The sequence below is a fragment of the Anser cygnoides genome, unplaced genomic scaffold, assembly GCF_040182565.1.
Source record: "Anser cygnoides isolate HZ-2024a breed goose unplaced genomic scaffold, Taihu_goose_T2T_genome scaffold_44_1, whole genome shotgun sequence".
Taxonomy (NCBI): Eukaryota; Metazoa; Chordata; class Aves; order Anseriformes; family Anatidae; genus Anser; species Anser cygnoides.
In genome coordinates, this window is record NW_027103068.1 from 924,264 (window position 1) to 950,678 (window position 26,415).

At 57.5% G+C, this 26,415-nt stretch overlaps 2 protein-coding genes across 2 annotated transcripts; one reads left to right on the forward strand and one right to left on the reverse strand.

Moving 5' to 3' along the window:
- Positions 1–7: 7 nt before the first annotated feature.
- On the reverse strand, positions 8–15,587 carry LOC136789324 (U1 small nuclear ribonucleoprotein 70 kDa-like). The gene is given in 10 exon segments (XM_066989365.1): positions 8–677; positions 2,520–2,607; positions 2,700–2,801; positions 10,355–10,436; positions 13,104–13,166; positions 13,290–13,354; positions 13,445–13,499; positions 13,717–13,779; positions 15,442–15,548; positions 15,551–15,587. Coding segments are annotated over 10 exon segments (1,317 nt in total). The 3' UTR covers positions 8–22.
- A 2,431-nt stretch (positions 15,588–18,018) lies between these two features.
- LOC136789382 (potassium voltage-gated channel subfamily A member 7-like) lies at positions 18,019–24,453 on the forward strand. Its single transcript, XM_066989439.1, is given in 3 exon segments — positions 18,019–19,944; positions 19,947–20,248; positions 23,599–24,453. Coding segments are annotated over 3 exon segments (1,371 nt in total). The 5' UTR covers positions 18,019–19,730.
- The last annotated feature ends 1,962 nt before the right edge of the window (positions 24,454–26,415 follow it).

Here is a 26,415-nt window from a genome sequence, read left to right on the forward strand (position 1 = left end):
GGGAAAAAGGCCCCCCTCCCCATCACCAACCCCCCCCCCCAAGCAGACGCAGCAGCCCCCCGATCCCCTTAAAACAACCTTTATTGGGCTCACTCCAGGGGGGCTCCAGCAGGTAGCCGTTCTCGGGGCCCAGGTAGCCGTCGGAGGCCGGCAGCGAGGAGGGCGTGGGGGGGCGGCTCGAGGAAATGGGGGGCTCCGCCAGCGCCTCCCCCCCGTCGCCCCCCGTCCTCTCGTCGCGCCGCTCGGGGCGCTCCCGCTCCCGCTTGTGCTCGCGCTCCCGCTCCCGCCGCCGCTCCCGTTCCCGGTGCCCGCGGCGCCTCTCCCGCTCCCTCCCTTTCTCCTCCGCGTCCCCCCCGCCGGGGGGCCGGGGGGGCCGCCGCCTCCGCCTCCCCCCCCGAGCTCTTCGGGACCCCCCCCCCCGCTTTCGGGTCCTTCGGGCCCCTTCGTCCTTGCGGTCCCGCTCGCGGTCGCGGTCGCGCTTGCGGTCGCGGGAGCGGCTGCGGCGTTTGCGGTCGCGCTCCTTGCTGCGTTCCCGGCTGCCGCCCCGTTTCCCCCGGTCCCGTTCTTCTTTTTCCCGGCTCCTGGTGCGGCGGCGGCGGTCCCGGGACCGAGATCGCCGGCGGTCCCGTTCCCGGGAACGCTCCCGGCGCTCGCGTTCGCGTTCCCGTTCGCGGTCCCTTTTGGGAGGGGGGGGAGAGAAGGAGAAGCGGTTAATCGGGGAGGGGGATGCGGGTGGTAAGGGGTAAAAGGGGCTGAAATAGTGGGGGGGGGGGGGTTAAAGGGGTTCTGAGCGCGGGGTGGGGGGGCTCTGGAACATCCCAGGGGGTCCCAAAGGGGATCTGAGGAGACCCTGACCCATCCCAGGGGTCCCAAAAGAGAGCTGGGGGTCCCTGACCCATCCCAGGGGGTCCCAAGGGGGACCCAAGGAGACCCTGATCCATCCCAGGGGGGTCCCAAAGGGACCTGGGGGACCCCGACCCATCCCAGGGGGTCCTAAAGGGGACCCAGACCCATCCCAGGGGGCCCCAAAGGGGATCCGAGGAGACCCTGACCCATCCCAGGGGGTCCCTAACGAGACCTGGGGGTCCCTGACCCATCCCAGGGGGTCCCAAGGGGGATCCGAGGAGACCCTGACCCGTCCCAGGGGTCCCTAACGAGACCTGGGGGACCCTGACCCATCCCAGGGGGTCCCAAAAATACCCTGGGGGACCCCAACCCATCCCAGGGGGTCCTAAAGGGGACCCAGACCCATCCCAGGGGTCCTAAAGGGGACCTGGGGGTCCCTGACCCATCCCAGGGGGTCCCAAAACCACCCTGGGGGTCCTTGATCCATCCCAGGGGGTCCCAAAAGGGACCTGGGGGCCCCCAACCCATCCCAGGGGGTCCAAAGGGGACCTTGACCCACCCCAGGGGGTCCCAAAAAGGAGCTGGGGGATCCCTGACCCATCCCAGGGGGTCCCAAAAATACCCTGGGGGTCCTTGACCCATCTCCAGGGGGTCCCAAAAGGGACCTGGGCGACCCTGACCCATCCCAAGGGAACCCAAAGAAACCACCCTGGGGGACCTTGACCCATCCCAAGGGGGTCCCAAAAGGGACCTGGGGGACCCCGACCCATCCCAGGGGGTCCCAAAAGGGACCCGGGGACCCCTGACCTATCCCAGGGGATCCCTGACCCATCCCAGGGGGTCCCAAAAATACCCTGGGGGACCTTGACCCATCCCAGGGGGTCCCAAAAGGGATCTGGAAGACCCCAACCCACCCCAGAGGGCTCCCGGGGAAACCCCCTGGGGGTCCTTGACCCATCCCAGGGGGTCCCAAAAATATCCCGGGGGACCTTGACCCATCTCCTAAGGGGGTCCCAAAAGGGACCTGGGGGCCCCCAACCCATCCCAGGGGGTCCCAAACCCCCCTGGGCTGTCCTTGACCCATCCCAGGGGGGTCCCAAAAGGGACCTGGGGGACCCCAACCCACCCCAGGGGGTCCCAAAAGGGACCTGGGGGACCCCAACCCATCCCAGGGGGGTCCCAGAAACCCCCTGGGGGACCTTGACCCATCCTAAGGGGGTCCCAAAAGGGACCTGAAGGACCCCGACCCATCCCAGGGGGTCCCAAAAGGGACCCGGGGACCCCTAGCCTATCCCAGGGGGGTCCCAAACCATCCTGGGGTGACCTTGACCCATCCCAGGGGGTCCCAAAAGGGACCTGGGGGCCCCCAACCCACCCCAGGGGGTCCCAAAAGGGACCTGGGGGCCCCCAACCCATCCCAGGGGGTCCCGAAACCCCCTGGGGGACCTTGACCCATCCCAGGGGGTCCCAAAAATACCCTGAGGGACCTTGACCCATCCTAAGGGGGTCCCAAAGGGGACCTGGGGGACCCCAACCCACCCCAGGGGGTCCCAAACCACCCTGGGGGTCCCTGACCCATCCCAGGGGGTCCCAAACCAACCCCAGGATGCCCTCCCGGAGTTGGTGGGGGGGTCCTTAGGGTGCCCCCCCCCCCCAAAAAAACCCCAACTCACCGCTCGTCGTAGCGGGAGGTGTCGTCGCGCCCCGAGTGCCGGATATTGACGTCGGCGCCGCCCCGGCGGGTGCCACCTAACCCACCCCCTGCGAGAAAAAAAACCAAAAAAACCACGATTTTAGTGAGGGGGGGATTTTGGGGTGGGGGGGGCACCCTAAGGACCCCCCGGGGGGCTCACCGAGGCGTCGGGGGCGCCAGCCCTTGACCGTGCGCCCTCGCTCCACGTCCACCAGCACCCGGCGCCCGTCGATCTTCTTCCCGTCGGCGTGCTTGTAGGCGGCTGCAACAGAGAGGGGGGTCCGGGGGGGGCAAAAGGGGGGCATCAGCCACGGCGGGGCCGGGCGAGCCCCCCCCCGCCGTTAAATCCCCCCCCCGCCCCGTTAAAATCCCCCCCCCGCCCCGTTAAAACACCCCCCCTTTCCAGTTAGCACAAGGCACGAGCGCGGCGGGGCGCGCGGTCACCCCCGAATTTTTTTTGGGGGGGGGGGCACACAGAAATGGGAGGGGTGGGGGACGCAAACGGGGGAGGGGACACAAACGAGGGGGGGGACACGGGGGGGGGGGACACACGCACACAAAACGGGGGGGGGCAACGCAGCCCCCCCCCCCAAAAAACACATCGCGATGCTGCAAAGGAAAGGCAGGTTAGGGCCGCGTTCCCCCCCCCCCTCCGTGTGTCCCCCCCCCCATTTATTTTTTTGGGGGGGGGGGGGGGGGACACGGACAGACGGATGCGGAGCCCCCCCCCCCCAAAAAAAACCCCACTCACAGCGTGGCGGGGGCAGCCCTGGCGCTGCCTTACCTGTGCCCCCCCCCCCCCATTAACACCTAAATGGGGGGGGGGGTAATTTAGCGGCGCGTTTCAAGCCCCCCCCCCACCCAAAATTAATTAAATCCCCCCCCAATAAAAAAAATTAAAGTCCAAGTCCTGGGGCGAGCGGCGGCGGGAGCGGGTCCGCGCCCCCCCGGCCGGGGGGGCCCCTCCGCAGGATGCAGCTCCGGGCGCTGGGGCCTTACCTGAGACCCTTCCGAATGCGCCCCCCCCCCCGCCGCCCCGCGACCCCCCCCCCCAAAAAAAACCCACCTCCCTGACCCCCCCCCCCCCCTGAAAAACCTCCCCCCCCCCCCCCTCAAAGTCCCCCCCCCCAAACCGCTGGGACCCCCAGGGGTCCCCATCGCACGTCCCCCCCCCCCCATTTTATCCCCCCTAAAAATTAGGGGGGGGGGGGGCTGTGCCCCCTCCAAAAATGCCCCCCTCCCTGCCCACGGTCAGGGGTGACCGGGGGGGGCTCCTGGTTTTATTTTCCCCGAGGGGGGTCAGGGGGGCAAGCCCCCCCCCCCCAAATAACCCAAATCCCCCCCCGCCCCCCCCCCAGAACGATGCTGTAGGTCCTACACAAACAACCGGGTATGGGGGTCTGCAGGGGGGCACAAGCTCTGCGCCCCCCCCCCCCCAAAATTCCTGCTCATCCTGGGGGGGGGCATACACTTGCAGCCCCCCCCCTTTTATCCTCGTCTTTCAAATGGGGGGGGCACAAATTTGCAGCCCCCCCCCCCACCTTCCTCATTTTATGGGGGTTTTACACCGGGGGGGGCCCTACCTGACTGCCCCCCGCCGCAGGGGGCGGGGGGGGCCACCCTGACAAACTTCCCCCCCCCCCCATTCCCCAAATTTTTTTCTGGGGGGGGGCCACGGGTCCCGAACCCCAGCGGAGACTGAGGCTGTGACCGTGCTTTGGGGGGGGGGGGCACAAACCCTGCCTGCTGCCCTGGGGGGGGGGACATTTTGGGGTCACCCCCCCCCCAAATATAATAAGGGGGGGGATATAATAAAGGGGGGGCAAAAAACGGGGGGATTAAAATGGGGGGGCATAAAATGGGGGAAAATAGAATGGGGGGGCCATATTATCGGGGGGGGCATAAAATGGGGGAATTAAAATGGGGGGGCATAAAATGGGGAAAAATAGAATGGGGGGGCCATAAAATGGGGGAATTAAAATGGGGGGGCCATAAAGTAGGGGGCATAAAATGGGGGAAAATAGAATGGGGGGGGCCATAAAATGGGGAAAATTAAAATGGGGGGGCTTAAAATGGGGGAAAATAGAATGGGGGGGCATAAAATGGGGGAATTAAAATGGGGGGGGCCATAAAATGGAGGAATTAAAATGGGGGGCCATAAAATGGGGAAATTAAAATGGGGGCCATAAAATGGGGGGGGGCATAAAATGGGGAAATTAATATGGGGGGGCCATAAAATGGGGGAATTAAAATGGGGGGGCATAAAATGGGGGAATTAAAATGGGGGGGCCATAAACCGGGGGCATAAAATGGGGGAAAATAGAATGGGGGGGGCCATAAAATGGGGGGCCATAAAATGGGGGAATTAAAATGGGGGGGCCATAAGATGGGGGAAATTTAAAGAGAGGGGGGCTTAAAATGGGGAAAAATAGAATGGGGGGGGCCATAAAATGGGGGAATTAAAATGGGGGGGGCATAAAATGGGGGAAAATAGAATGGGGGGCCATAAAATGGGGGAATTAAAATGGGGGGGGCCATAAAATGGGGGAATTAAAATGGGGGGGGCATAAAATGGGGGAAATTAAAATGGGGGGGCTTAAAATGGGGGAAAATAGAATGGGGGGGCCATAAAATGGGGGAATTAAAATGGGGGGGCCATAAAATGGGGGGCATAAAATGGGGGAAAATAGAATGGGGGGGCCATAAAATGGGGGGGCCATAAAATGGGGGAATTAAAATGGGGGGGCCATAAGATGGGGGAAATTTAAAGGGGGGCATAAAATGGGGAAAAATAGAATGGGGGGGGCCATAAAATGGGGGAATTAAAATGGGGGGGCCATAAAATGGGGGGCATAAAATGGGGGAAAATAGAATGGGGGGGGCCATAAAATGGGGGGCCATAAAATGGGGGAATTAAAATGGGGGGGCCATAAGATGGGGGAAATTTAAAGGGGGGGGCATAAAATGGGGAAAAATAGAATGGGGGGGGCCATAAAATGGGGGAATTAAAATGGGGGGGCCATAAAATGGGGGCATAAAATGGGGGAAAATAGAATGGGGGGGGCCATAAAATGGGGGGGCCATAAAATGGGGGAATTAAAATGGGGGGGCCATAAGATGGGGGAAATTTAAAAAGGGGGCATAAAATGGGGAAAAATAGAATGGGGGGGCCATAAAATGGGGGAATTAAAATGGGGGGGCATAAAATGGGGGAAATTAAAATGGGGGGGGGCATAAAATGGGGAAAAATTAGAATGGGGGGGCCATAAAATGGGGAAATTAAAATGGGGGGCATAAAATGGGGGAAATTAAAATGGGGGGGGGCATAAAATGGGGGAAATTAAAATGGGGGGGCATAAAATGGGGAAAAATAGAATGGGGGGCCATAAAATGGCGAAATTAAAATGGGGGGCATAAAATGGGGGAAATTTAAAAAGGGGGGCTTAAAATGGGGGAAAATAGAATGGGGGGGCCATAAAATGGGGGGGCCATAAAATGGGGGAAATTAAAATGGGGGGGCCATAAAATGGGGGAAAATAGAATGGGGGGGTCAATAAAATGCAGAAAATAGAACGGGGGGGTCAATAAAATTGGGGGAAATTAAAATGGGGGGGGGGGGGGCAATAAATGGGGGGCATCCCCGTCCTGCACCCCAAAAATTGGACGAGGGGGGCCGCTTAAGGGTTTTTTTTTTTGGGGGGGGGGGTCTTATGGGGGGGCTTTATGGGAAGTAGGGGCGAACCCTGCTTGATTTTCTTCTGGGGGGGCTGCCAGCGCCCCAATATTTAAAAGGGGGGGGCTTAAAAAGGGGGTTTTAGGGCTAAAAAAGGGGGTTTGGAGGGTTTTTAGTTTTTGGGGGGGGTTGAGGGGGGTTGTTTTTGGGGGGGGGGCTACGGAGGTTTTTGGGGGTTTCGGGAGGGTTAAGGAGGTTTTTTGGGGGGATAAAGAGGTTTTTTGGTCTTTTGGGGGGGTTAAGGTGGTTTTTTTTGGCGTTTTGGGGGGTTAAAGAGGGGTTTGGGGGATTTTTTTTGGGGGGGGCGTTAAAAAGTGCTTTTTTTGGGGGGGTTAAGGAGGTTTTTATGTTTTTTGGGGGGGGTTAAGGAGCTTTCCTCGCTTTTTTTTTTTTTGAGATTAAGGAGTTTTTTAGGGGTTTTTTGGACTTTTTCTTTTGGGGGGGGTTAAAGAGCTTTTTTTTTTTTTTTGACATTAAGAGATTTTGGGGTTTTTTTTTTGATATTAAGGAGACTTTTTCCATTTTCCTTCCCTTTTTTTTTTGGGGGGGGGGGGCATTAAGGAGGATTTTTTAGCATTTTTTTTGCCATTAAGGAATTTTTTTTGCCATTTTTTTGCCATTTTGCCATTTTTTTGCCATTTTGCCATTTTTTTGCCATTTTGCCAACTTTTTTGGTGTTTTTTTTTCCTTTTTTTGCCATTAATGATTTTTTTTTGTTATTTTGCCTTTTTTTTTTTTTACCATTAAGGAGATTTTTTCGGTGGTTTTTTTTTTTGGACATTAAGGAAGATTTTTTGTTTCTTTTTGCCATTAATATATTTTTTTTTTTGGCCTTTTTCGGACATTAATGAGGCTTTTTTCGTGATTTTTTTTAAAATTAAGGAAATTTTTTTGATTTTTTCTTTTAACATTAAGGATTTTTTTTTGCCTTTTTTAACATTAAGAGCTTTTTTTATTTTAAATCAATAGGTTTTTTTTGACATTAAGGGATTTTTTGACATTACATTAAGGTTTTTTTAGACATTAAAGAGTATTTTTTTGGACATTCCAGAGTATTTTTTGCCTTTTTTTTAACATTAAGGAATTTTTGCCTTTTTTTTTTTACATAAAGGACTTTTTTTGGCCTTTTTTTGACATAAAGGAGTTTTTTTTGGCCTTTTTTTGACATTAAGGAGTTTTTTGGGGCTTTTTTTTGACATCAAGGAGTTTTTTGGCCTTTTCTTAACATAAAAGAATTTTCTGGCTTTTTTTTTTTTACATAAAGGATTTTTTTTTCCTTTTTTTTTGACATAAAGGGAGTTTTTTGGCCTTTTTTTGACATAAAATTGGTTTTTTTGGCCTTTTTCTTGACATAAAATTGTTTTTTTTGGCCTTTTTTTTGACATAAAACTGTTTTTTGGCCTTTTTTTTTTTACATAAAATTGGTTTTTTGGCCTTTTTTTGACATAAAGGATTTTTTTGGCCTTTTTTTTGACATAAAGGAGTTTTTTTGGCTTTTTTTTTTTACATAAAGGAATTTTTGGGGCCCTTTATTAACATTGAGGAGGCTTTTTATGCTTTTTTGACAATAAGGAGTTTTTTGGGCCTTTTTTTTTACATAAAGCAATTTTTTGGGGTTTTTCTTTGACATAAAAGAATTTTTGGCCTTTTTTTGACATAAAGTATTTATTTTGGCTTTTTCTTGACATAAAGGATTTTTTTTGGCTTTTTTTTGACATAAAGGAGGTTTTTTTGGTTTTGACATAAAGGAATTTTTTTGGCTTTTTTCTTTTTACATAAAGCAGATTTTTTGGGCTTTTTTTTACATGAAGATTTTTTGGCTTTTTTTTTTTTTGACATAAAGGACTTTTTTGACCTTTTTTCTTGACATAAACAAATTTTTCGGTCTTTTTTTGACATTTGGGCGCTTTTTTTTTTTGACATAAACAACTTTTTTATTGCTTTTTTTTACATCAACGATTTTTTTTTTGCCCTTTTTTTTTTTTTTGCCAATAAGGACCATTTTTACGCTTTTTTTTTTTTTGCCATTAAGGACACTTTTTTCCTCCTTCCTTTTGCCATCGAGCACTCTTTTTTCCTAATTTTTTCTTTTTTTTTTTTTATTTTGCCCGAAGACCCTTTTATTCGGGGATTCCTAATTTTTTTTTTTTTTTTTTGCCTCAAGACCCTTTTTTCGGGGATTCCTATTTTTTCTTTTTTTTTTTACCTAAAGACCCATTTTTTCAGGGATTCCTAATTTTTCTTTTTTTTTTTTTGTCCTGAAGATCCTTTTTTCCAGGGCATTCCTCTTTTTTTTTCTTTTTTCCCCGAAGACCCTTTTGTCGGGGATTCCTAATTTTTTTTTCCCCGAAGACCCTTTTTCTTCAGGGATTCCTAATTTTTCCTTTTTTTTTTTTTGCCTGAAGACCCTTTTTTGCAGGGATTCCTAATCTTTTTTTTTTTTTTTTGCCCGAAGACCCTTTTTTTCAGGGATTCCTCATTTTTTATTTATTTTTTTTTCCCGGAAGACCTTTCTTTCAGGGATTCCTCATTTTTTCTTTTTTTTTGTCCCCGAAGACCCTTTTTTTCCGGGGATTCCTAATTTTTCTCTTTTTTTTGCCTGAAGACCCTTTTTTTGCAATGATTCCTCTTTTTTTTTTTTTTTTTCTGAAGACCCTTTTTTTTCAGGGACTCCTCATTTTTTTTTTTTAATTTTTTTTTTCCTGAAGACCCTTTTTTCCGAAGATTCCTAATTTTTTCTTTTTATTTTCTTTTTCTTTTTTTTTTTTGGCCTAAAGACCCTTCTTTTTCAGGGATTCCTAATTTTTTTTTTTTTCGCCCGAAGACCTTTTTTTCAGGGATTCCTCATTTTTTTTTCTTTTTTTTTCCTGAAGACCCTTTTTTTTCCGGGGATTCCTCATTTTTTTTTTCTTTTTTTTTTTTCTGAAGACCCTTTTTTCTAGGGATTCCTCATTTTTTTTATTTGTTTTTTTCTGAAGACCCTTTTTTTCAGGGACTCCTAATTTTTGTATTTTTTTTTGCCTGCAGACCCTTTTCTTTTGGGAATTCCGATTTTTTTTTTTTTTTGCCTGAAGACCCTTTTTTCCAGGAATTCCTAATTTTTTTTTTTTTTTTTTTTTTGGCTAAAGACCCTTTTTTTCGGGGATTCCTAATTTTTTTTTCTGAAGACCCCTTTTTTTCGGGGATTCCTCATTTTTTTTTATTTTTTTTTTCTGAAGACCCTTTTTTCAAGGATTCATCTTAATTTTTTATTTTTTTTTTCTGAAGATCCTTTTTTTTCAGGGATTCCTTAATTTTTTAAATTTTTTTTTCTGAAGACCCTTTTTTTCGGGAATTCCTTATCTTTTTTTTTTTTTTTTTTTTGGCTAAAGACCCCTTTTTTTCCTTTTTTTTTTTTTCTGAAGACTCTTTTTTTCGGGAATTCCTAATTTTTTTTCCTTTTTTTTTTCTGAAGACCCTTTCTTTCAGGGATTCCTAATTTTTTTTTTTCTGAAGACCTTTTTCTTCAGGGATTCCTAATTTTTTTTAATTTTTTTTTTCTGAAGACCCTTTTTTTCGGGAATTCCTGATTTTTTTTATTTTTTTTGTGCCTGTAGACCCTTTTTTTTCGGGGATTCCTTACTTTTTTCTTTTTTTGCCTAAATTTTTTTTTTTCTCTCTCCTCTCGGGACGGGGGGTTCGGGGGGGTCGGGGGGCGCTCGGCGTCTTACCAAACGATACAAACCCTTATACCAACCATACACTGAGGTGTTGTAAGGGGGAGGAGCACTAGGATCAGCTGCAAGCCAGCAGTGGCAAAAGCCATCACAAAGGTGGCTGCAGTGACAATAAAACAGCGTTAATTAATCGCACCCCCCCGGCGCGTCCCCCCCCCCGCGCCGCCACCCCAAAACACCCCCCCCCCCCCCCCAAAACGCCCCTCCCCCCAACCACCACGACGGCGCCGCCGCTCTCCTTCCTCCTCCTCCTCCTCCTCCCCGGGGACTCACCTGGGGGGGCTGCGGGCGTTGGGGGGGGGGGGGTTACGGGGTGGGGGTGAGGGGGGTGCGCATGCACGGGGGGGGGCCGCGGGGGGTACTCACAGTGCATGTCCCGCTCGTGCTCGTACTCGATGAAGGCGTAGCCGCGGGGTTTGCCGGAGCGCTTGTTGTACACCATGTAGATCTGGGGGGGGGATTTGGGGTTATTTACGGGGTTTCGGGGTTATTTACGGGGTTTTGGGGTCATTTACGGGGTTTCGGGGTTATTGACGGGGTTATTGGGGGGGTGGGGTTATGGGGTAGGGGAAAAGGGGGTTGTTGTACACCATGTAGATCTGGGGGGGGATTTGGGGTTATTTACGGGGTTTTGGGGTTATTTACGGGGTTTTGGGGTTATTTACGGGGTTTTGGGGTTATTTATGGGGTTTTGGGGTTATTTATGGGGTTTTGGGGTTATTTATGGGGTTTTGGGGTTATCTGGGGGTGGGGTTATGGGGTAGGGGGAAAAAGGGGTTGTTGTACACCATGTAGATCTGGGGGGGGGATTTGGGGTTATTTACGGGGTTTCGGGGTCATTTACGGGGTTTTGGGGTTATTGACGGGGTTTTGGGGTTATTGACGGGGTTTTGGGGTTATCGACGGGGTTTCGGGGGTTATTTGGGGGGTGGGGTTATGGGGTAGGGGGAAAAGGGGTTGTTGTACACCATGTAGATCTGGGGGGGTTTCGGGGTTATTTACGGGGTTTCGGGGTTATTTACAGGGTTTCGGGGTTATTTTGGGGGGTGGGGTTATGGGGTAGGGGGAAAAAGGGGTTGTTGTACACCATGTAGATCTGGGGGGGGGATTTGGGGTTATTTAGGGGCTTTTGGGGTTATTTAGGGGGTTTGGGGGTTATTTACGGGGTTTCGGGGTTTTTTTGGGGTTTGGGGGGGTGGGGTTACGGGGTAGGGGAGTTGGGGAGGGGGAAAAGGGGGTTGTTGTACACCATGTAGATCTGGGGGGGGATTTGGGGTTATTTACGGGGTTTTGGGGTTATTTACGGGGTTTCGGGGTTATTTGGGGGGGTGGGGTTATGGGGTAGGGGGAAAAAGGGGTTGTTGTACACCATGTAGATCTGGGGAGGGGGGTTGGGGGTTATTTACAGGGTTTTGGGGTTATTTACGGGGTTTTGGGGTTTTTTGGGGGTTTTGGGGGGTGGGGTTATGGGGTTACGGGGTAGGGGAGTTGGGGAGGGGGAAAAAGGGGTTGTTGTACAAGCATGTAGATCTGGGGGGGGGGTGGCGTTATTTACAGGGTTTGGGGGGTTATTTACGAGGTTTGGGGGTTATTTACGGGGTTATTGGGGGGGGTGGGGTTATGGGGTAGGGGGAAAAAGGGGTTGTTGTACACCATGTAGATCTGGGGGGTTTGGGGATTATTTATGGGGTTTTGGGGTTATTTATAGGGTTTTGGAGTTATCTACGGGGGTTTGGGTTTTTTTGGGGGTTATTGGGGGTTGGGGGTTATGGGGTAGGGGCGAAAAAGGGGTTGTTGTACACCATGTAGATCTGGGGAGGGGTTGGGGGTTATTTACAGGGTTTTGGGGTTATTTACGGGATTTTGGGGTAATTTACGGGGTTTTGGGGTAATTTACGGGGTTTTGGGGTTATTTACGGGGTTTTGGGGTTATTTACGGGGTTTTGGGGTTATTTACGGGGTTTTGGGGTTATTTACGGGGTTTTGGGGTTATTTACGGGGTTTTGGGGTTATTTACGGGGTTTTGGGGTTATTTACGGGGTTTTGGGGTTATTTACGGGGTTTTGGGGTTATTTACGGGGTTTTGGGGGGTGGTGTTATGGGGTAGGGGGAAAAAGGGGTTGTTGTACACCATGTAGATCTGGGGGGTTTGGGGTTATTTATGGGGTTTTGGGGTTATTTACGGGATTTTGGGGTAATTTACGGGGTTTTGGGGTTATTTACGGGGTTTTGGGGTTATTTACGGGGTTTTGGGGTTATTTACGGGGTTTTGGGGTTATTTACGGGGTTTTGGGGGGTGGTGTTATGGGGTAGGGGGAAAAGGGGTTGTTGTACACCATGCAGATCTGGGGGGTTTGGGGTTATTTATGGGGTTTTGGGGTTATTTACAGGGTTTTGGGGTTATTTACGGGCTTTTGAGGTTATTTAGGGGGTTTCGGGGTTATTTACGGGGTTTCGGGTTTTTGGGGGGGTTATTGGGGGGTTTTGGGTTGGGGGTGGGGTTATGGGGTAGGGGAGTTGGGGAGGGAAAAGGGGGTTGTTGTACAAACATGTTGTACACCACGTAGATCTGGGGGGGTTTTGGGGTTATTTATGGGGTTTGGGGGAGTTATTTATGGGGTTTGGGGGGGGTTGCGGAATATGGTGTGGGGGGTTAGGGGAAGGGGGAGAAGGGGTTTGGGGGTTTTGGGAAAGGGTTATGGGGTGGAAGAGGTTATGGGGTTTGGGTTTTTGGGGGGGTTGGGGGGGGTTTTAGGATTTCAGGAAAAGGGGGTTTTAGGGGTTTTAGGATTTTAAGAAAAGGGTTTTTCAGGAAAAGGGGGGTTACAGGGAACAGGGGGGTTACGGGTTTTGGGAAAAAGGAGATTTAGGGTTTTAGGAAAAGGGGTTTTTAGGAAAAAAGGGGCTACAGGGAAAGGGGGATTATGGGTTTTGGGGAAAAGGAGATTTAGGGTTTTAGGAAAAGGTTTTTTTAGGAAAAAGGGGGTTACAAGGAAAGGGGGGGTTACGGATTTTGGGGAAAAGGCAGCAGAGGCTTTAGGAAAAAGGGGATTTAGGGGTTTAAGGGGGAGGTTATAGGGTTTAGGATTTTTTTTTTTTGGGGGGGGGGGCTCACCCGCTTGATGGGGCCGTACACCTCGAATTCCCGGCGCAGCTTGGACTCCGTCGTGTCGTAGTTCTGTCGGGATTTTTTTTTTGGGGGGGGGGGGAGACAGAAATAGGGTGAGGGGCTGCGGCCCCACAAGCCTGGCGGGGGGGTCCGACCCCATAAATTTAGGGCGGGGGGGGGCGCAGCACTCACCACCCTGGCCACGAAGAGGGTTTTGAAGGCGTCTCCTTGGGCGTTGGGGTCGTTGTGGGGGTCCCCTAAATTTTGGGGACAGAAGGGGGGTGTCAGGTGAGAGATGAACCCCCCGGCCCCCCAACCATTTTTTGGGGTAAAAACCCCAAACTTACACATTTTGAGCTCATTTTCCACCTCCTGCTGCCTCCGCTCTATCTTTTCTCGCCGCTGGGAAATCGGGGGGGGGACGAATAAAAATTGGGGTGAAGCCGCGGGAGGGGGCCCCAAAACCACACGTGGGGGGGCTTTGGGATCCCCGATCCCATAAGGGGGGGGGTTTAGGGTGTCCCCAAAGCCCACCCCGTGTCCCTAAAGGGGTCCCCGAATTGGGGAGGGGGGGGGGGCGTGAGATTTGGGGGGTCGTTAATTTGGGGGGGCACCGTACCTTTCGCTCCATGCGTTCCTCCCGCGTCTCGGCGCGGGTCGGCGGGGGGGCGTCGCGCGGGTCCTGGGGGGGGAAAAAGGGGGGGTTATAGGGTCAGGAGGGTTTTGGGGGGAGGTTATGGGGTCAGGAGGGGGTTTTGGGGGGGGGTTATAGGGTCGGGAGGGGGTTTTGGGGGGGGTTATGGGGTCAGGAGGGGTTTTATTGGGGGGGTTATGGGGTCAGGACGGGGTTTGGGGGGGGGTTATGGGGTCGGGAGGGGGTTTTGGGGGGGGTTATGGGGTCAGGAGGGATTTTGGGGAGGTTATGGGGTCGGGAGAAGTTTTATTGGGGGGTTATGGGGTCAGGAGGAGTTTTAGGGGGGTTATGGGGTTTTGGGGGGGTTTGGGGGGGGTTATGGGGTTGTGAGGGATTTTAGGGGAGTTATGGGGTTTGGAGGGGGTTTTGGGGGGCATCGCACGGGCCCTGGGAGGGAAAAGGGGGGGTTGTAGGGTCGGGAGGGGTTTTAGGGGGGTTATGGGGTCAGGAGCGGGTTTTGGGGGGCATAAGAGGTTTTACGTGGGGGTTATGGGGTCGTGAGGGGTTTTGGGGGGGTTATGGGGTCATGAGGGGTTTTGGGGGAGCTATGGGGTCGTGCTATGGGGTCATGAAGGGTTTGGGGGTCGTGTTGTAGGGCCGCGAGGGTTTTCTGGGGGGTTATGCAGTCATGAGGGATTTTTGGGGTGGGTCTATAGGGTCATGAGGCATTTTGGGGGGTGCGTTATGGGGTTTTGTAGGGTTTTGGGCGGTAGGAGGAGTTTTGGGGGGAGTTAGGAGGGCATGAGGGGTTTTGGGGGGTTATGGGGTCATGAGGGGTTTGGTGGGCGCGTTACGGGGTTGTGAGAATTTTCTGGGGTGTTATGGGGTCGTGAGGGGTTTCTGGGGGGTTATGGGATTGCGTTATGGGGTCATAAAGGGTTTTGAGGGGGTGGTTAGGGGCGGCTGAAGGGTTTTGGGGCGTTTATGGGGTCGTGAGGGGTTTGGGGATGGTTACGGGGGCGTGCTTATGGGGTCATGAAGCGTTTTGGGGGGTTATGGGGGCGTGAAGGGTTTTGGGGGGGCTTATGGGGGCATGTTATGGGGTCATGAGGGGTTTGGGGGGACTGTGGGGGATGTTATAGGACCGTGAGGGGTTTTGTGGGGGGCTACGGGGTCGTGTTATGGGGTCATGAAGGTTTTCCGGGTGATTACGGGGTCATGAGGGGCTTTGGGGGAGTTACGGGTTCGTAAAGGGTTTTGGGGGAGCTATGGGGTCGTGAGGTGTTTGGGGGGCAAATTATGGGGTCATGAGAGGTTTTGGGGTGGTTATGGGGTCGTGAGGGGTTCTGGGGGGGTTATGGGAGAACGTTACAGGGTTGTGAGGGGTTTTGGGGGAGCTATGGGGTCGTGAGGTGTTTGGGGGGCAAATTATGGGGTCATGAAGGGTTTTGGGGTCGTGAGGGGTTCTGGGGGGCCTGAGGAGTTTTGGGGGGGGGGTTATGGGGTGGTTATGGGGTCGTGAGGGGTTCTGGGGGGGTTATGGGAGAGCGTTACAGGGTTGTGAGGGGTTTGGGGGGAGCTACGGGGCCGCATTATAGGGTCGTGAAGGTTTTCCGGGCAGTTACGGGGTCGTGAGGGGCTTTGGGGGAGTTACGGGTTCGTAAAGGGTTTTGGGGAGGGGTATGAGGGGGTTTTGGGGGGGGGTCCGACCTCGAACTCGCGGATGTAGGGCGCGATGCCGCTGTAGGGCTGGTTGTGGTGCTTCTCATGGGGCAGCTTCTCCAGCGGCGGCAGGTAGGGGATGGGGTCGCGGGGGCGAAGAGCGCCAGCAGGTTGGGGGGCAGGAACTGCGTCATGGTGGGGCGATCTGGGGGGGGGGGGAGACAGGGGAAAATTGGGGGGGGGGGGCACACGACACGGGGAAAAATAAGGGGGAGGCGTTGAGGGGACGCCGCCCCCGGCCCCACTGACCCCAAGCCCCCAGCCCCGCGCTGCTGCGCCCCTACGGGACCCGGGGCAGGCCCCAAACTCTTCCCCGTGCCCCCCCCCCCCCCCAAAATGTCCCCCCCAAATCGCCAAGTCTTTTCCTCATGCCCCCAGGCCCCCCCAACCCCCGCAGCCCCCCCCCCCCAACCCCATAAATTCCCCCCAAGACCCCTCACAGACTCACCTCTTGCCTTCCCCCCCCCCAAACCCCACAGCCCCTGCCCAGGCCCCACAGCCCCTCCCGACCCCCCCCAAAAACCCCAAAAGCCCCCCCGAGACCCCCCCAAAATCCCCCAGCCCCCCCCCCCACCCCTCATAGCCTCCCCCAGGCCCCTCAGCCCCTCACACCCCCCCCCCCCCCGAAACCCCGAAACCACCCCTCAGAGCCCCTCCCATGCCCCCCTGTGCCCCCCCCAAAACCCCATGGACCCCCCCCCAGCCCCCACAACCCCTCACAGCCCCCCCCGAACCCCAAAGACCCCCCCCAGAGACCCCTTGCCCCACAGGCCCCCTCACCATCCCCCCCCAAGCCCCCCCCAGCCCCTCACCCCCCACCCCAAAAAAGCCCCCTCCTAGGCCCCCCTCCTTGCCCCCAGCCCCCCCAACACCCCCAGTCCTCCTCCAGGCCCCCCAGCCACCCCCTCAGGCCCCACAACCCCTCACACCCCCCCAAACCCTCCCTCAAAGCCCCCCTTTGCCCCCCAGCCCCCCAGGCCTCCTCCAGCCCCCCCCCAGGCCCCATAACCCCCCCCCACAACCCCACAGCCCCCACAACCCCTCAGGCCCCCCCCCCCGAACCCCAAAACCTCACCTCAGAGCCCCCCCTTGCCCCCCAGCCCCCCCAAAACCCCCAGCCCCCCCCCCACAACCCCTCACAGCCCCCCCAGGCTCCCTCCAGGCCCCCCAAGCCCCTCACAGCCCCCCAAACCCCAAAACCTCCCTCAAAGCCCCCCCTTTACCCCACAGCCCCCCCCAAACCCCCACAGCCTCCCCCCAGGCCTCTATCAGGCCCCATAACCCCCCCCCCAAAACCCCCCAACCCCCAAGCCCCAAAACCTCCCTCAGAGCCCCCCCTTTGCCCCCCAGCCCCCCCCCCCCCCAGGCCTACACCAGGCCCCACAACCCCCCAGCCCCCCCTCAGGCCCCACAACCCCTCACGTCCCCCCCCCCCCCAAACCCCAAAACCTCACCTCAGAGCCCCCCCGGCCCCCCCACCCCCACGTGACCTCTCCCCCCCCCTTCCCCCCCCCCCTCACGGACCCCCCGGGCGCTCGCGCTCCCTCCGCCCGCTCCGGCCTGGCCGCCCTCGCGCCCTCTGCGCATGCGCGGCCGCCCCACGGCGGCGGCGCGCGGCGGGAGCCGGAACTCGCTGCGGGAAGGGGCGGGGCCGCGCGAGGGGGATGTGGGCGGGGCTTCGCGAGATCCCTCCGCGGGGAGGGGGGGGGGGGAAGGCCGGTTGCCGTGGCAACAGGCCGGATCCTTCCGCCGAGGGGGGAGGTGATTCCCGCCACAAGTCCCCGCCTTAGCAACGGGGGGGCGGGCCTTGCCACGCCCTAGCAACCGAGGGGGCGGGCCCTTAGCAACGGCGGCGAAGTGATTGACAGCTCCTGCCCGCTGCCTAGCAACGCGGGGCCCGGCCATAGCAACCGCCTGGCAACCCCCGGCCCCCCCCCATAGCAACGGCATAGCAACACCCCGCCTGTATCCTAGCAACAGGGGGTGACACCGCCTGTCGTTACCATAGCAACCTCCTGACAACCCCTTGCCCATCGGCTTTACCCCTTTAAAGGGGGTCCCAGTGGGGCCTGGCCTGTTGTCCCCCCCGGGCCTGTTGTCACCCCCCTCTGCCTGTTGTCACCCCCTCCACTTGTTGTCACCCCCTCCAGGCCTGTTTTCCCCCCCTTGGCCTGTTGTCACCCCCGGGGCCTGTCGTCACCCCCCTCTGTCTGTTGTAACCCCCCTCCACTTCTTGTCACCCTCTCCAGGCCTGTTGTCCCCCCTCGGCCTGTTGTCCCCCCCTTGGCCTGTCGTCACCCCCTCCACTTGTTGTCACCCCCCAGGCCTGTTGTCACCCCCCTCCACTTTCTGTCACCCCCCAGGCCTGTCGTCCCCCCTTGGCCTGCTGTCACCCCCTGGGCCTGTTGTCACCCCCCCGGTCTGTTGTCACCCTCTCTCGGCCTGTTGTCACCCCCCCTGCTGTCACCCCCTCCGCCTGTTATTTTTAGCCCTGGGGGGGTGACATGGCCGGGGAGGGGTGTGGGGGGGAACCCGACACCGTCCCCACGGTGTTTACGGGACAGAGCCGGCGGCGGGACGGCGGGGTCGGGGACACCCGGTGACGGGGGACACCCGGTGACGGGGGGGACAGTGGGGGGACACCTGGTGACAGGGGACAGAGGGGTTGGGGACACCCGGTGACGGGGGAGAGAGTGGGGGGCGGACACACGGTGACAGGGGATGGTGGGGTTGGGGACAACCGGTGACGGGGGACACCCGGTGACGGGGGACAGAGGGGTTGGGGACACCCATTGACAGGGGACACCCGGTGACAGGGGACGGGGGGGACACCCGGTGACAGGGGACAGCCGGTGGGGGGGACACGGCAGGGGGGACACCCGGTGACGGGGGACAGTGGGGTTGGGGACACCCATTGACGGGGGACACCCGGTGACAGGGGACACCCAGTGACAAGGGACGGAGGGGGGACACCTGGTGACGGGGGACACCCGGTGACGGGGGCCGGGGTCACCCGGTGGTGGCCCCCCCGGCCATGGAGCGGTGACAGGGGACAGCGGGGCCGGGGACACCCCTGTGACAGGGGCCGGTGACACCGTGACAAGTTGGGGACCCCCAGAGGGTTTTGGGGGGGGGGGGCAGTGGCACCCAGGGGACGTTGGCACCCCCCATAACCCTATAGGGGACCTTGAGGCCTACACGGAATTTGGGGGGGGGGGCGGTGACCCCATAGAGGGCCCTGCGGGGCCACCAAGGGCTGAGGGGTGGCCCCACGCCAGCAGGGACCCCAAGGACCTTTTTTGGGGGGGCTCAGTGTGGCAGCAGGTCCCGGGGGACCCCCAAGGGCTTTTAGGGTCCCCCCATATCCATAGGGGCCTTGTGGGACCTTCAAGGACTTTGAGGGTCCCCCATATCCATAGGGGCCTTGTAGGGCCTCTAAGGACTTTTAGGGTACCCCTAACTCCATAGGGCCCATGTGGGGCCTTTGAGGACTTTGAGCCCCCCCCCCAATCCATAGGGTTCTTCTGGGGCCTTCACGGACTTTTAGGGTCCCCCCATCTCCATAGGGTTCTTGTAGGACCTCCAAAGACTTTGAGGGGCCCCTATAGAGTCTTTGTGGGTCCTCCAAGAACTTCAGGGGTTCTTCAACCACCATAGGGCCCTCGGGGACCTCCAAGGACTTTAAGGGTCCCCCTCAACTCCATAGGGGCCTTGTGGGGCTTTCAAGGAGTCTGAGGCCCCCCAAATCCATAGGGTTCTTGTAGGGCCTCCAAGGACTTTTAGGGTTTTTCCACGTCTATATAGAGTCCTTATAGAAACTCCAAAGACTTTTAAGGTTCGTCCGTATTTATAGGGTCTTGATAGAAACTCCAAGTCCTTTAGGGGTTCCTCCACCACTATAGGGCCCTTGTAGGACCTCCAAGGACTCTTAGGGTTCCCCCATACCTATGGGGTCCTTATAGGAACTTCAAGTACCTCAGGTGTTCCTCCACCCCCATAGGACCCTCGTGGGACCTTGAAGGACTTTTAGGGTCCCCCCAACTCCATACGGATCTTGTAGGGCCTCCAAGGACTTTCAGGGTTCCTCCATACCTATATAGGGTCCTTATAGGAATTTCAAGTCCCTTGGGTGTTCCCCCCACCACAGGACCCTTGTGGGACCTCCAAATCCCTTAGGGGCTCCCCACCTTCGCAGAAGCCCCCGAAACCCCCCGGAACTCCCCTCCCGGCCCCCACCCCGCCATTTCGGGGGGGGTCCCCGGACCCCCACGGGGGCCATGGTGGAACCGACGGGCTGCTGCGAGCGGGTGGCCATCAACGTGGCCGGCCGGCGCTTCGAGACCCTGGGCCGGACGCTGCGGCGCTTCCCCGACACCCTCCTCGGGGACCCCCGGCGACGCCGGCGCTTCTTCGACCCCCAACGCCGCGAGTATTTCTTCGACCGGCACCGGGGAGCCTTCGGCGCCGTCCTCTACTACTACCAGTCCGGGGGAGGCTGCGCCGCCCGCCCGATGTCCCCTTGGACGTCTTCTTGGAGGAGCTGAGGTTCTACCAGCTGGGCGCCGAGGCCGAAGGCCGGGTGCGCGAGGCCGAAGGCTTGGGCACGGAGGTGGCGAGGCCGCTGCCCCGGGGCCGCCTGCGCCGCCGCGCCTGGCTGCTGTGCGAGCACCCCGAGAGCTCGCCCGCCGCCCGCGCCGTCGCCTTGCTCTCCGTCCTCGTCATCCTGGTCTCCATCGTCGTCTTCTGCCTGGAGACCCTGCCCCAGTTCCGGGGCGGGGGGGAGGCGGCCGCGCAGGTGAGTAGGTGTGGGGGGAGGCAGCGGCCTCGTTGTGATCCTCGTCCTCGTTGTCTTCTCCTTCCTTGTCCCTCGTCGTGCTCTCCTTCCTCATCCTCATTGTGCTCTCCTTCCTCGTCCTCCTCGTGTCCCTCATCCTCGTCCTCCCTGTCCTCATCCTCGTTGTCCTCTCCTTCCTCGTCCTCGTTGTATTCTCCATCCTCATTCCTCCTTGTCCTCCCCGGCCTCATCCCCGTTGCCCTATCCATCCTCATCCCCATTGTCCTCTACATTCTCATCCTCGTTGTCCTCTCCTTCCTCATCCTCCTTGTGTTCCTCATCCTTGTCCTCCCTGGCCTCATCCTGCTCTTCCTCTTCATCCTCATCCTCCTCATGTTCCTCATCCTCATCTTCATTGTCCTCCCTGGCCTCATCCTCGTTGTCCTCTCCATTCTCATCCTCCTTGTGTTCCCCATCCTTGTCCTCCTTGTCCTCTCCATTCTCATCTTCCTCATGTTCCTCATCCTCATCCTCGTTGTCCTCCCTGGCCTCATCCTTGTTGCCCTCTCCATCCTCATCCTCCTTGGCCTCCCTGGCCACATCCTCGTTGTCCTCTCCATCCTCATCCTCCTTGGCCTCCCTGGCCTCATCCTCGTTGTCCTCCCTGGCCTCATCCTTGTTTTCCTCTCCATCCTCATCCTCCTTGGCCTCCCTGGCCTCATCTTCATTGTCCTCTCCTTCCTCATCCTCCTTGTGTTCCCCATCATTTTCCTCATCGTCCTCCTTGGCCTCGGCCTCATTGTCCTCCCCATCCTCATCCTCATTATCCTTCCCATCCTCATCCTCACCATCTTCTCCATCCTCATCCTCATTGACCTCCCCGGCCTCATCCTCGTCGCCCTCCCCAGTCTCATCTTCGCCCTCCCCACCCTTACCACCTTCCTCCCCATCTTCACCATCATCCTCATTCACTTCTCAGCCTCCTTTTACTCCTCCTCAACCTCATCTTCATCATCCTCCCTCTCAGCCTCCTTTCCGCCACCATCCTCAGCATCTTCCTCGTTCTTCTCGGCCTCCTCCTCTTCATCAGCCTCCTTTTTAACCTCCTTTTCTCATTTTTTTTCGATTCTCAGTCTCATCCTTTCCACTGCCATCCTTCTTTTCGATCTGCTCAGCGCCGTCACCACCGCCATTCTCACCGTCCTTCATTTCCTCAGCTTCCTCCTCCTTCCCGCCATCATCTTCATCGCCTTTCTTCCTCCCGAGCTCTCCCTCATCATCCTCGCTGTCAGCGCTCTCTTTTCCCGTCTTGTAATCGTTCTTCATCATTTTCTCGTTGCCTTCGTTAGGTTCTCGTTACATTTTTATTCATCATTTTCCCGTTCTTTCGTAATTTCTCTTCTTCATCCATTTCGCAATCAGCCTTGTCCCCATTTTCCCACTCTTCCTCTTCCTCCTCTTCCTCCTCCTCCTCCTTCTTCTTCTTCCCCTCCTCCTCATCATCATTTTTCTGCTTTTCTCCTGTTCCCGGTTGTCCTTTTCCCCCTCCTTCCTTCCTTGTTCTCATCGTTCTCATCTTCATCTTCCTCATTGTCCTCCTCCTCTTCCTCCTCCTGGGACCCCAAGACTTTGGTGGGCCCTGACCCCAATTAACCAATATCTGGGTGGGCTTCGACCCCAATTAACGGGCATCTGGGTGGGCTCTGACCCCAATTAACCAATATCTGGGTGGGCTTCGACCCCAATTAACGGGCGTCTGGGTGGGCTCTGACCCCAATTAACCAACACTGGGAGGGGACCCCAGTGTCTGGGTGGGCGCTAACCCCAAAAAGCCATTATGGGGAGGGGGCCCCAATGTCTGGGTGGGCTCTGACACCCCATAACCCATCCCGTGAGGGAGACCCCAACATATGGGCAGGCCCTACCCCCAAAAAACCATCCTACGGGGGAGACCCCAACCTCCAGGCGGGCTCTGACCCCAATAACCCACCCTGACAAGGAGACCCCAACCTCCAAGTAGGCCCTAAACCCGATAACCCATCCTGGGGAGAAGATCCCAATTTCTGGGTGGGTTCTAACCCCAATAACCCATCCTTACAAGGAGACCCCAACCTCTGGGCAGGCCCTAACCCCAGTAAGCTATTATGGGGAGAGGACCCCAATGTCTGGGCGGGCCCTAACCCCAATAATCCACTCTGGGGAAGGAACACTTACCTCCAGGTAGGCCCTAACCCCAATAACCTACCCTGACAAGGAGACCCCAACCTCCAGGTAGGCCCTAACCCCAATAATCCATCCTGGGGAGAAGACCCCAGCCTCCATGCAGGCCCTAACCCCAATAACCCACCCTGACAAGAAGACCCCAACCTCCAGGTAGGCCCTAACCCAAATAACCCATCCTGGGAAGGGGACCCCAATATCTGGGTGGGCCCTAGTCCCAATAACCCATCATGGTGAGGGGTCCCCAACCTCCAAGCAGGCCCTAACCCCAATAACCCATCCTGGGAAGGGGACCCCAATATCTGGGTGGGCCCTAGTCCCAATAACCCATCATGGTGAGGGGTCCCCAACCTCCAGGTAGGCCCTAACCCCAATAACCCATCCTGGGAAGGGGACCCCAATATCTGGGTGGGCCCTAGTCCCAATAACCCATCATGGTAAGGGGTCCCCAACCTCCAAGCAGGCCCTAACCCAAATAACCCATCCTATGGATGGGACCCCAGTGTCTGGGTGGGTCCTAACCCCAATAATCCACCCTGACAAGAAGACCCCAACCTCCAAGTAGGCCCTAACCCCAATAATCCATCCTGGGGAGGGGATCCCAACCTCCAGGTAGGCCCTAACCTCAATAACCCATCCTGGGGAGGGGACCCCAACCCCTGGGTAGGCCTTAACCCCATTAGGCTATTCTGGGAAGGGCACCCCAATGTCTGGGTGGGCCCTAACCCCAATAACCCACCCTGGGGAAGGAAAACCTACCTCCAGGTAGGCCCTAACCCCAACAACCCATCCTGGGGACGGGACCCCAACCCCTGGGTAGGCCTTAACCCCATTAAGCTATTCTGGGGAGGAGACCCCAACGTCTGGGTGGGGCCCTAACGCCAATAACCCATCCCGGGAAGGGGACCCCAATGTCTGGGTGGGCCCTAACCCCAATAACCCAACAAGGGAGAAGACCCCATTGTCTGGGCAGGCCCTAACCCCAATAACCCATCCCAGGAAGGGGACCCCAATGTCTGGGTGGGTTCTAGCCCCCAATAACCCATCCTGGGGAGAAGCCCCCGATCTCTGTACGTGCCCTAACCCCCAATAACCCCCCCCCCCAATAACCCCCCCACCCCTCCCTCACCCCATTTCCCCCCATCCTACAGCTCCCCTCGCCGCCCCCCAACACCAGCGACCCCACCGCCGCCGCCGCCGGCACCGGCAGCCGCCCCTGGCTGGACGACCCCTTTTTCCTGGTGGAGACCCTCTGCATCTGCTGGTTCTCGCTGGAGCTGCTGGTGCGGCTGCTGGCCAGCCCCAGCAAGGCGGCCTTCTTCCGCAACGCCATGAACCTCATCGACCTGGCGGCCATCGCGCCCTACTTCGTGGCGCTGGGCACCGAGCTGGCCCGCCGGCGCGGCGTTGGGCAGCCGGCCATGTCGCTCGCCATCTTGCGCGTCATCCGCCTGGTGCGCGTCTTCCGCGTCTTCAAGCTCTCCCGCCACTCGAGGGGGCTTCAGATCCTGGGGCAGACCCTCAAGGCCAGCATGAGGGAGCTGGGCCTCCTCATCTTCTTCCTCCTCATCGGCGTCGTCCTCTTCTCCAGCGCCGTCTACTTCGCCGAGGCCGAAGACGCCGGCACCAGCTTCACCTCCATCCCGCAGGCCTTCTGGTGGGCCGTGGTCACCATGACCACCGTGGGCTACGGGGACATGGCGCCGGTGACGGTGGGGGGCAAGCTGGTGGGCTCGCTCTGCGCCATCGCCGGCGTCCTCACCATCTCGCTGCCCGTCCCCGTCATCGTCTCCAACTTCAGCTTCTTCTACCGCCGCGAGCTGCGGGGGGAGGAAGGGGGCGAGTGCGTCCCGGCCCCCCTTGCCCCTTGCACCCGCCCGCCCCCGAGCCCCCCGACCCCGGCCCCAAAGCCGGGGGGAGGGGGAGATGGCGGATGGGGAGGTCGGGGGGTCGGGATAGGGGGGGTGGGGGGGCCCCCGCCGTGGCGTTTGGTGACGCAGGTGTGAGGGGGGGTGGGGGGGGAAAGGAGGGGGGTGAGAGGGGGAAGGGGGGGGGTGAAAGGGGGTGGGGGGAGGAGGGGGGAGAGAGGAGGAAGGGGGGTGTGCGAGGATGGGGGTGCGCGAGGGTGCACAAGGGTGTGCAAGGACGTGGGGTGCACGAGGTTGTGCGAGGGCGTGCGAGGACACGGGGTACACGGGGGGGTGCACAAGGGCACACGAGGGTGTGCAAGGATGCGGGGTGCACGAGGCTGTGCGAGGACACGGGGTGCACGAGGGCGTGCAAGGACACAGGGTGCACAAGGGCACAGGAGGGTGTGCAAGGATGTGGGGTGCACGAGGGTGTGCGAGGACACGGGGTGCACGAGGGCGTGCAAGGACATGGGGTGCACAAGGGCACACGAGGGTGTGCAAGGATGCGGGGTGCACGAGGCTGTGCGAGGACATGGGGTGCACGAGGGCATGCAAGGACATGGGGTGCACAAGGGCACAAGAGGGTGTGCAAGGATGCGGGGTGCACAAGAGTATGTAATGACATGGGGTGCACGAGGGCGCACGAGGGCACACAAGGCCACGAGGTGCACAAGAGTGTGCAAGGCCACGGGGTGCACAAGGGCACAGGATGGTGTGCAGGGATGTGGGGTGCACGAGGGTGTGCACGGACACGGGGTACACAAGGGCGTGCAAAGCTGTGGGGTGCACAAGGATGCACGAGGGCATGCGAGGACACGAGGCACGCGGGGATGCACAAGGGCGTGCAAGGACACAGAGTGCACAAGGGTGCACGAGGGCGTGCAAGGACACGAGGCGCACGAGGATGCACAAGGGTGTGCAAGGACACGGGGTGCACAAGGGCGTGCAAGGATGTGGGGTGCACAAGAATGCACAAGGCTGCATGAGGACGTGGGGAGCACGACGCTGCACCGGGGTGCACGAGGATAAACGGGCGCACAAGGACGCAGAGTGCACGAGGATACAGGCGTGCACAAGGACACCGGGTGCACGAGGACATGGGGTGCACAAGGACGCACGAGGGCGCACGAGGACACAGGGTGCACGAGGGTGCACAAGGATAAAGGCGTGCACGAGGACACGGGGTGCACGAGGACACGGGGCGCACCAGGATGCACAAGAGCGCACGAGGACACTGCGCACGAGGACAAATGTGTGCACAAGGCCAAACGGGGGCACACAAGGATGCACGAGGACAAACGGGGGCACACGAAGCGCAAGCGGTGTTGCACGAGGATGCACGAGGACTCACAAGGATGCACGAGGGGAAAGGGGGTTGCACGAGGACGCACGAGGACGAGCGGGGGGTGCACGAGAGGGCGTGAGACTGCACGACGACGTGCAAGCGTGCACGAGGACTCACGAGGACGAGGACTCACGAGGATGCACGAGGACTCACGAGGGTGCACGAGGACTCACAAGGATGCACGGGGGGGATACCCCAAGGACAGCAGCCCCCGTGCCCCCCTGTGACCCCCGTGCACGAGGACACACGAGGACCCCGGGGGATAACGATGCACGAGGGGGAGGGGGGGCACGGGGGGGTTCACGAGGGTGCACGAGGACACGGTGCCCCCCCTCCCTCCCCAACCCCCCCCCGTCTCTCCCCGCCCCCCCCCTCTCCGGTTACGGCCCCAAATAGCCGCCGGCGGCCGCGGTGGCATCCGGGAACCCGATCCGGCCTCGTGCGACGCACGAGGGGCACGGGGGGGGGGGCACGGGGGGGGCTAAGGAGGGGGGGGAGAAGGGCTTTTTGGGGGGGGGGGGCACACGGTGGGTGTCGCCCCCCCCCCCCCGAGTGTGGCGACCCCGCGGGAGGACAATAAAGGTGACGGCTGGTGACTGAGAGGGGTCACGGGGATGGGGGGGGGGGCGCGGGGGGCGCGGGGGGGTCATGGGGAAAAGTGGGGGGGTTATAGGGAAAGGGGGGGCCATGGGGAAAAGGGGGGGGTCATAGGG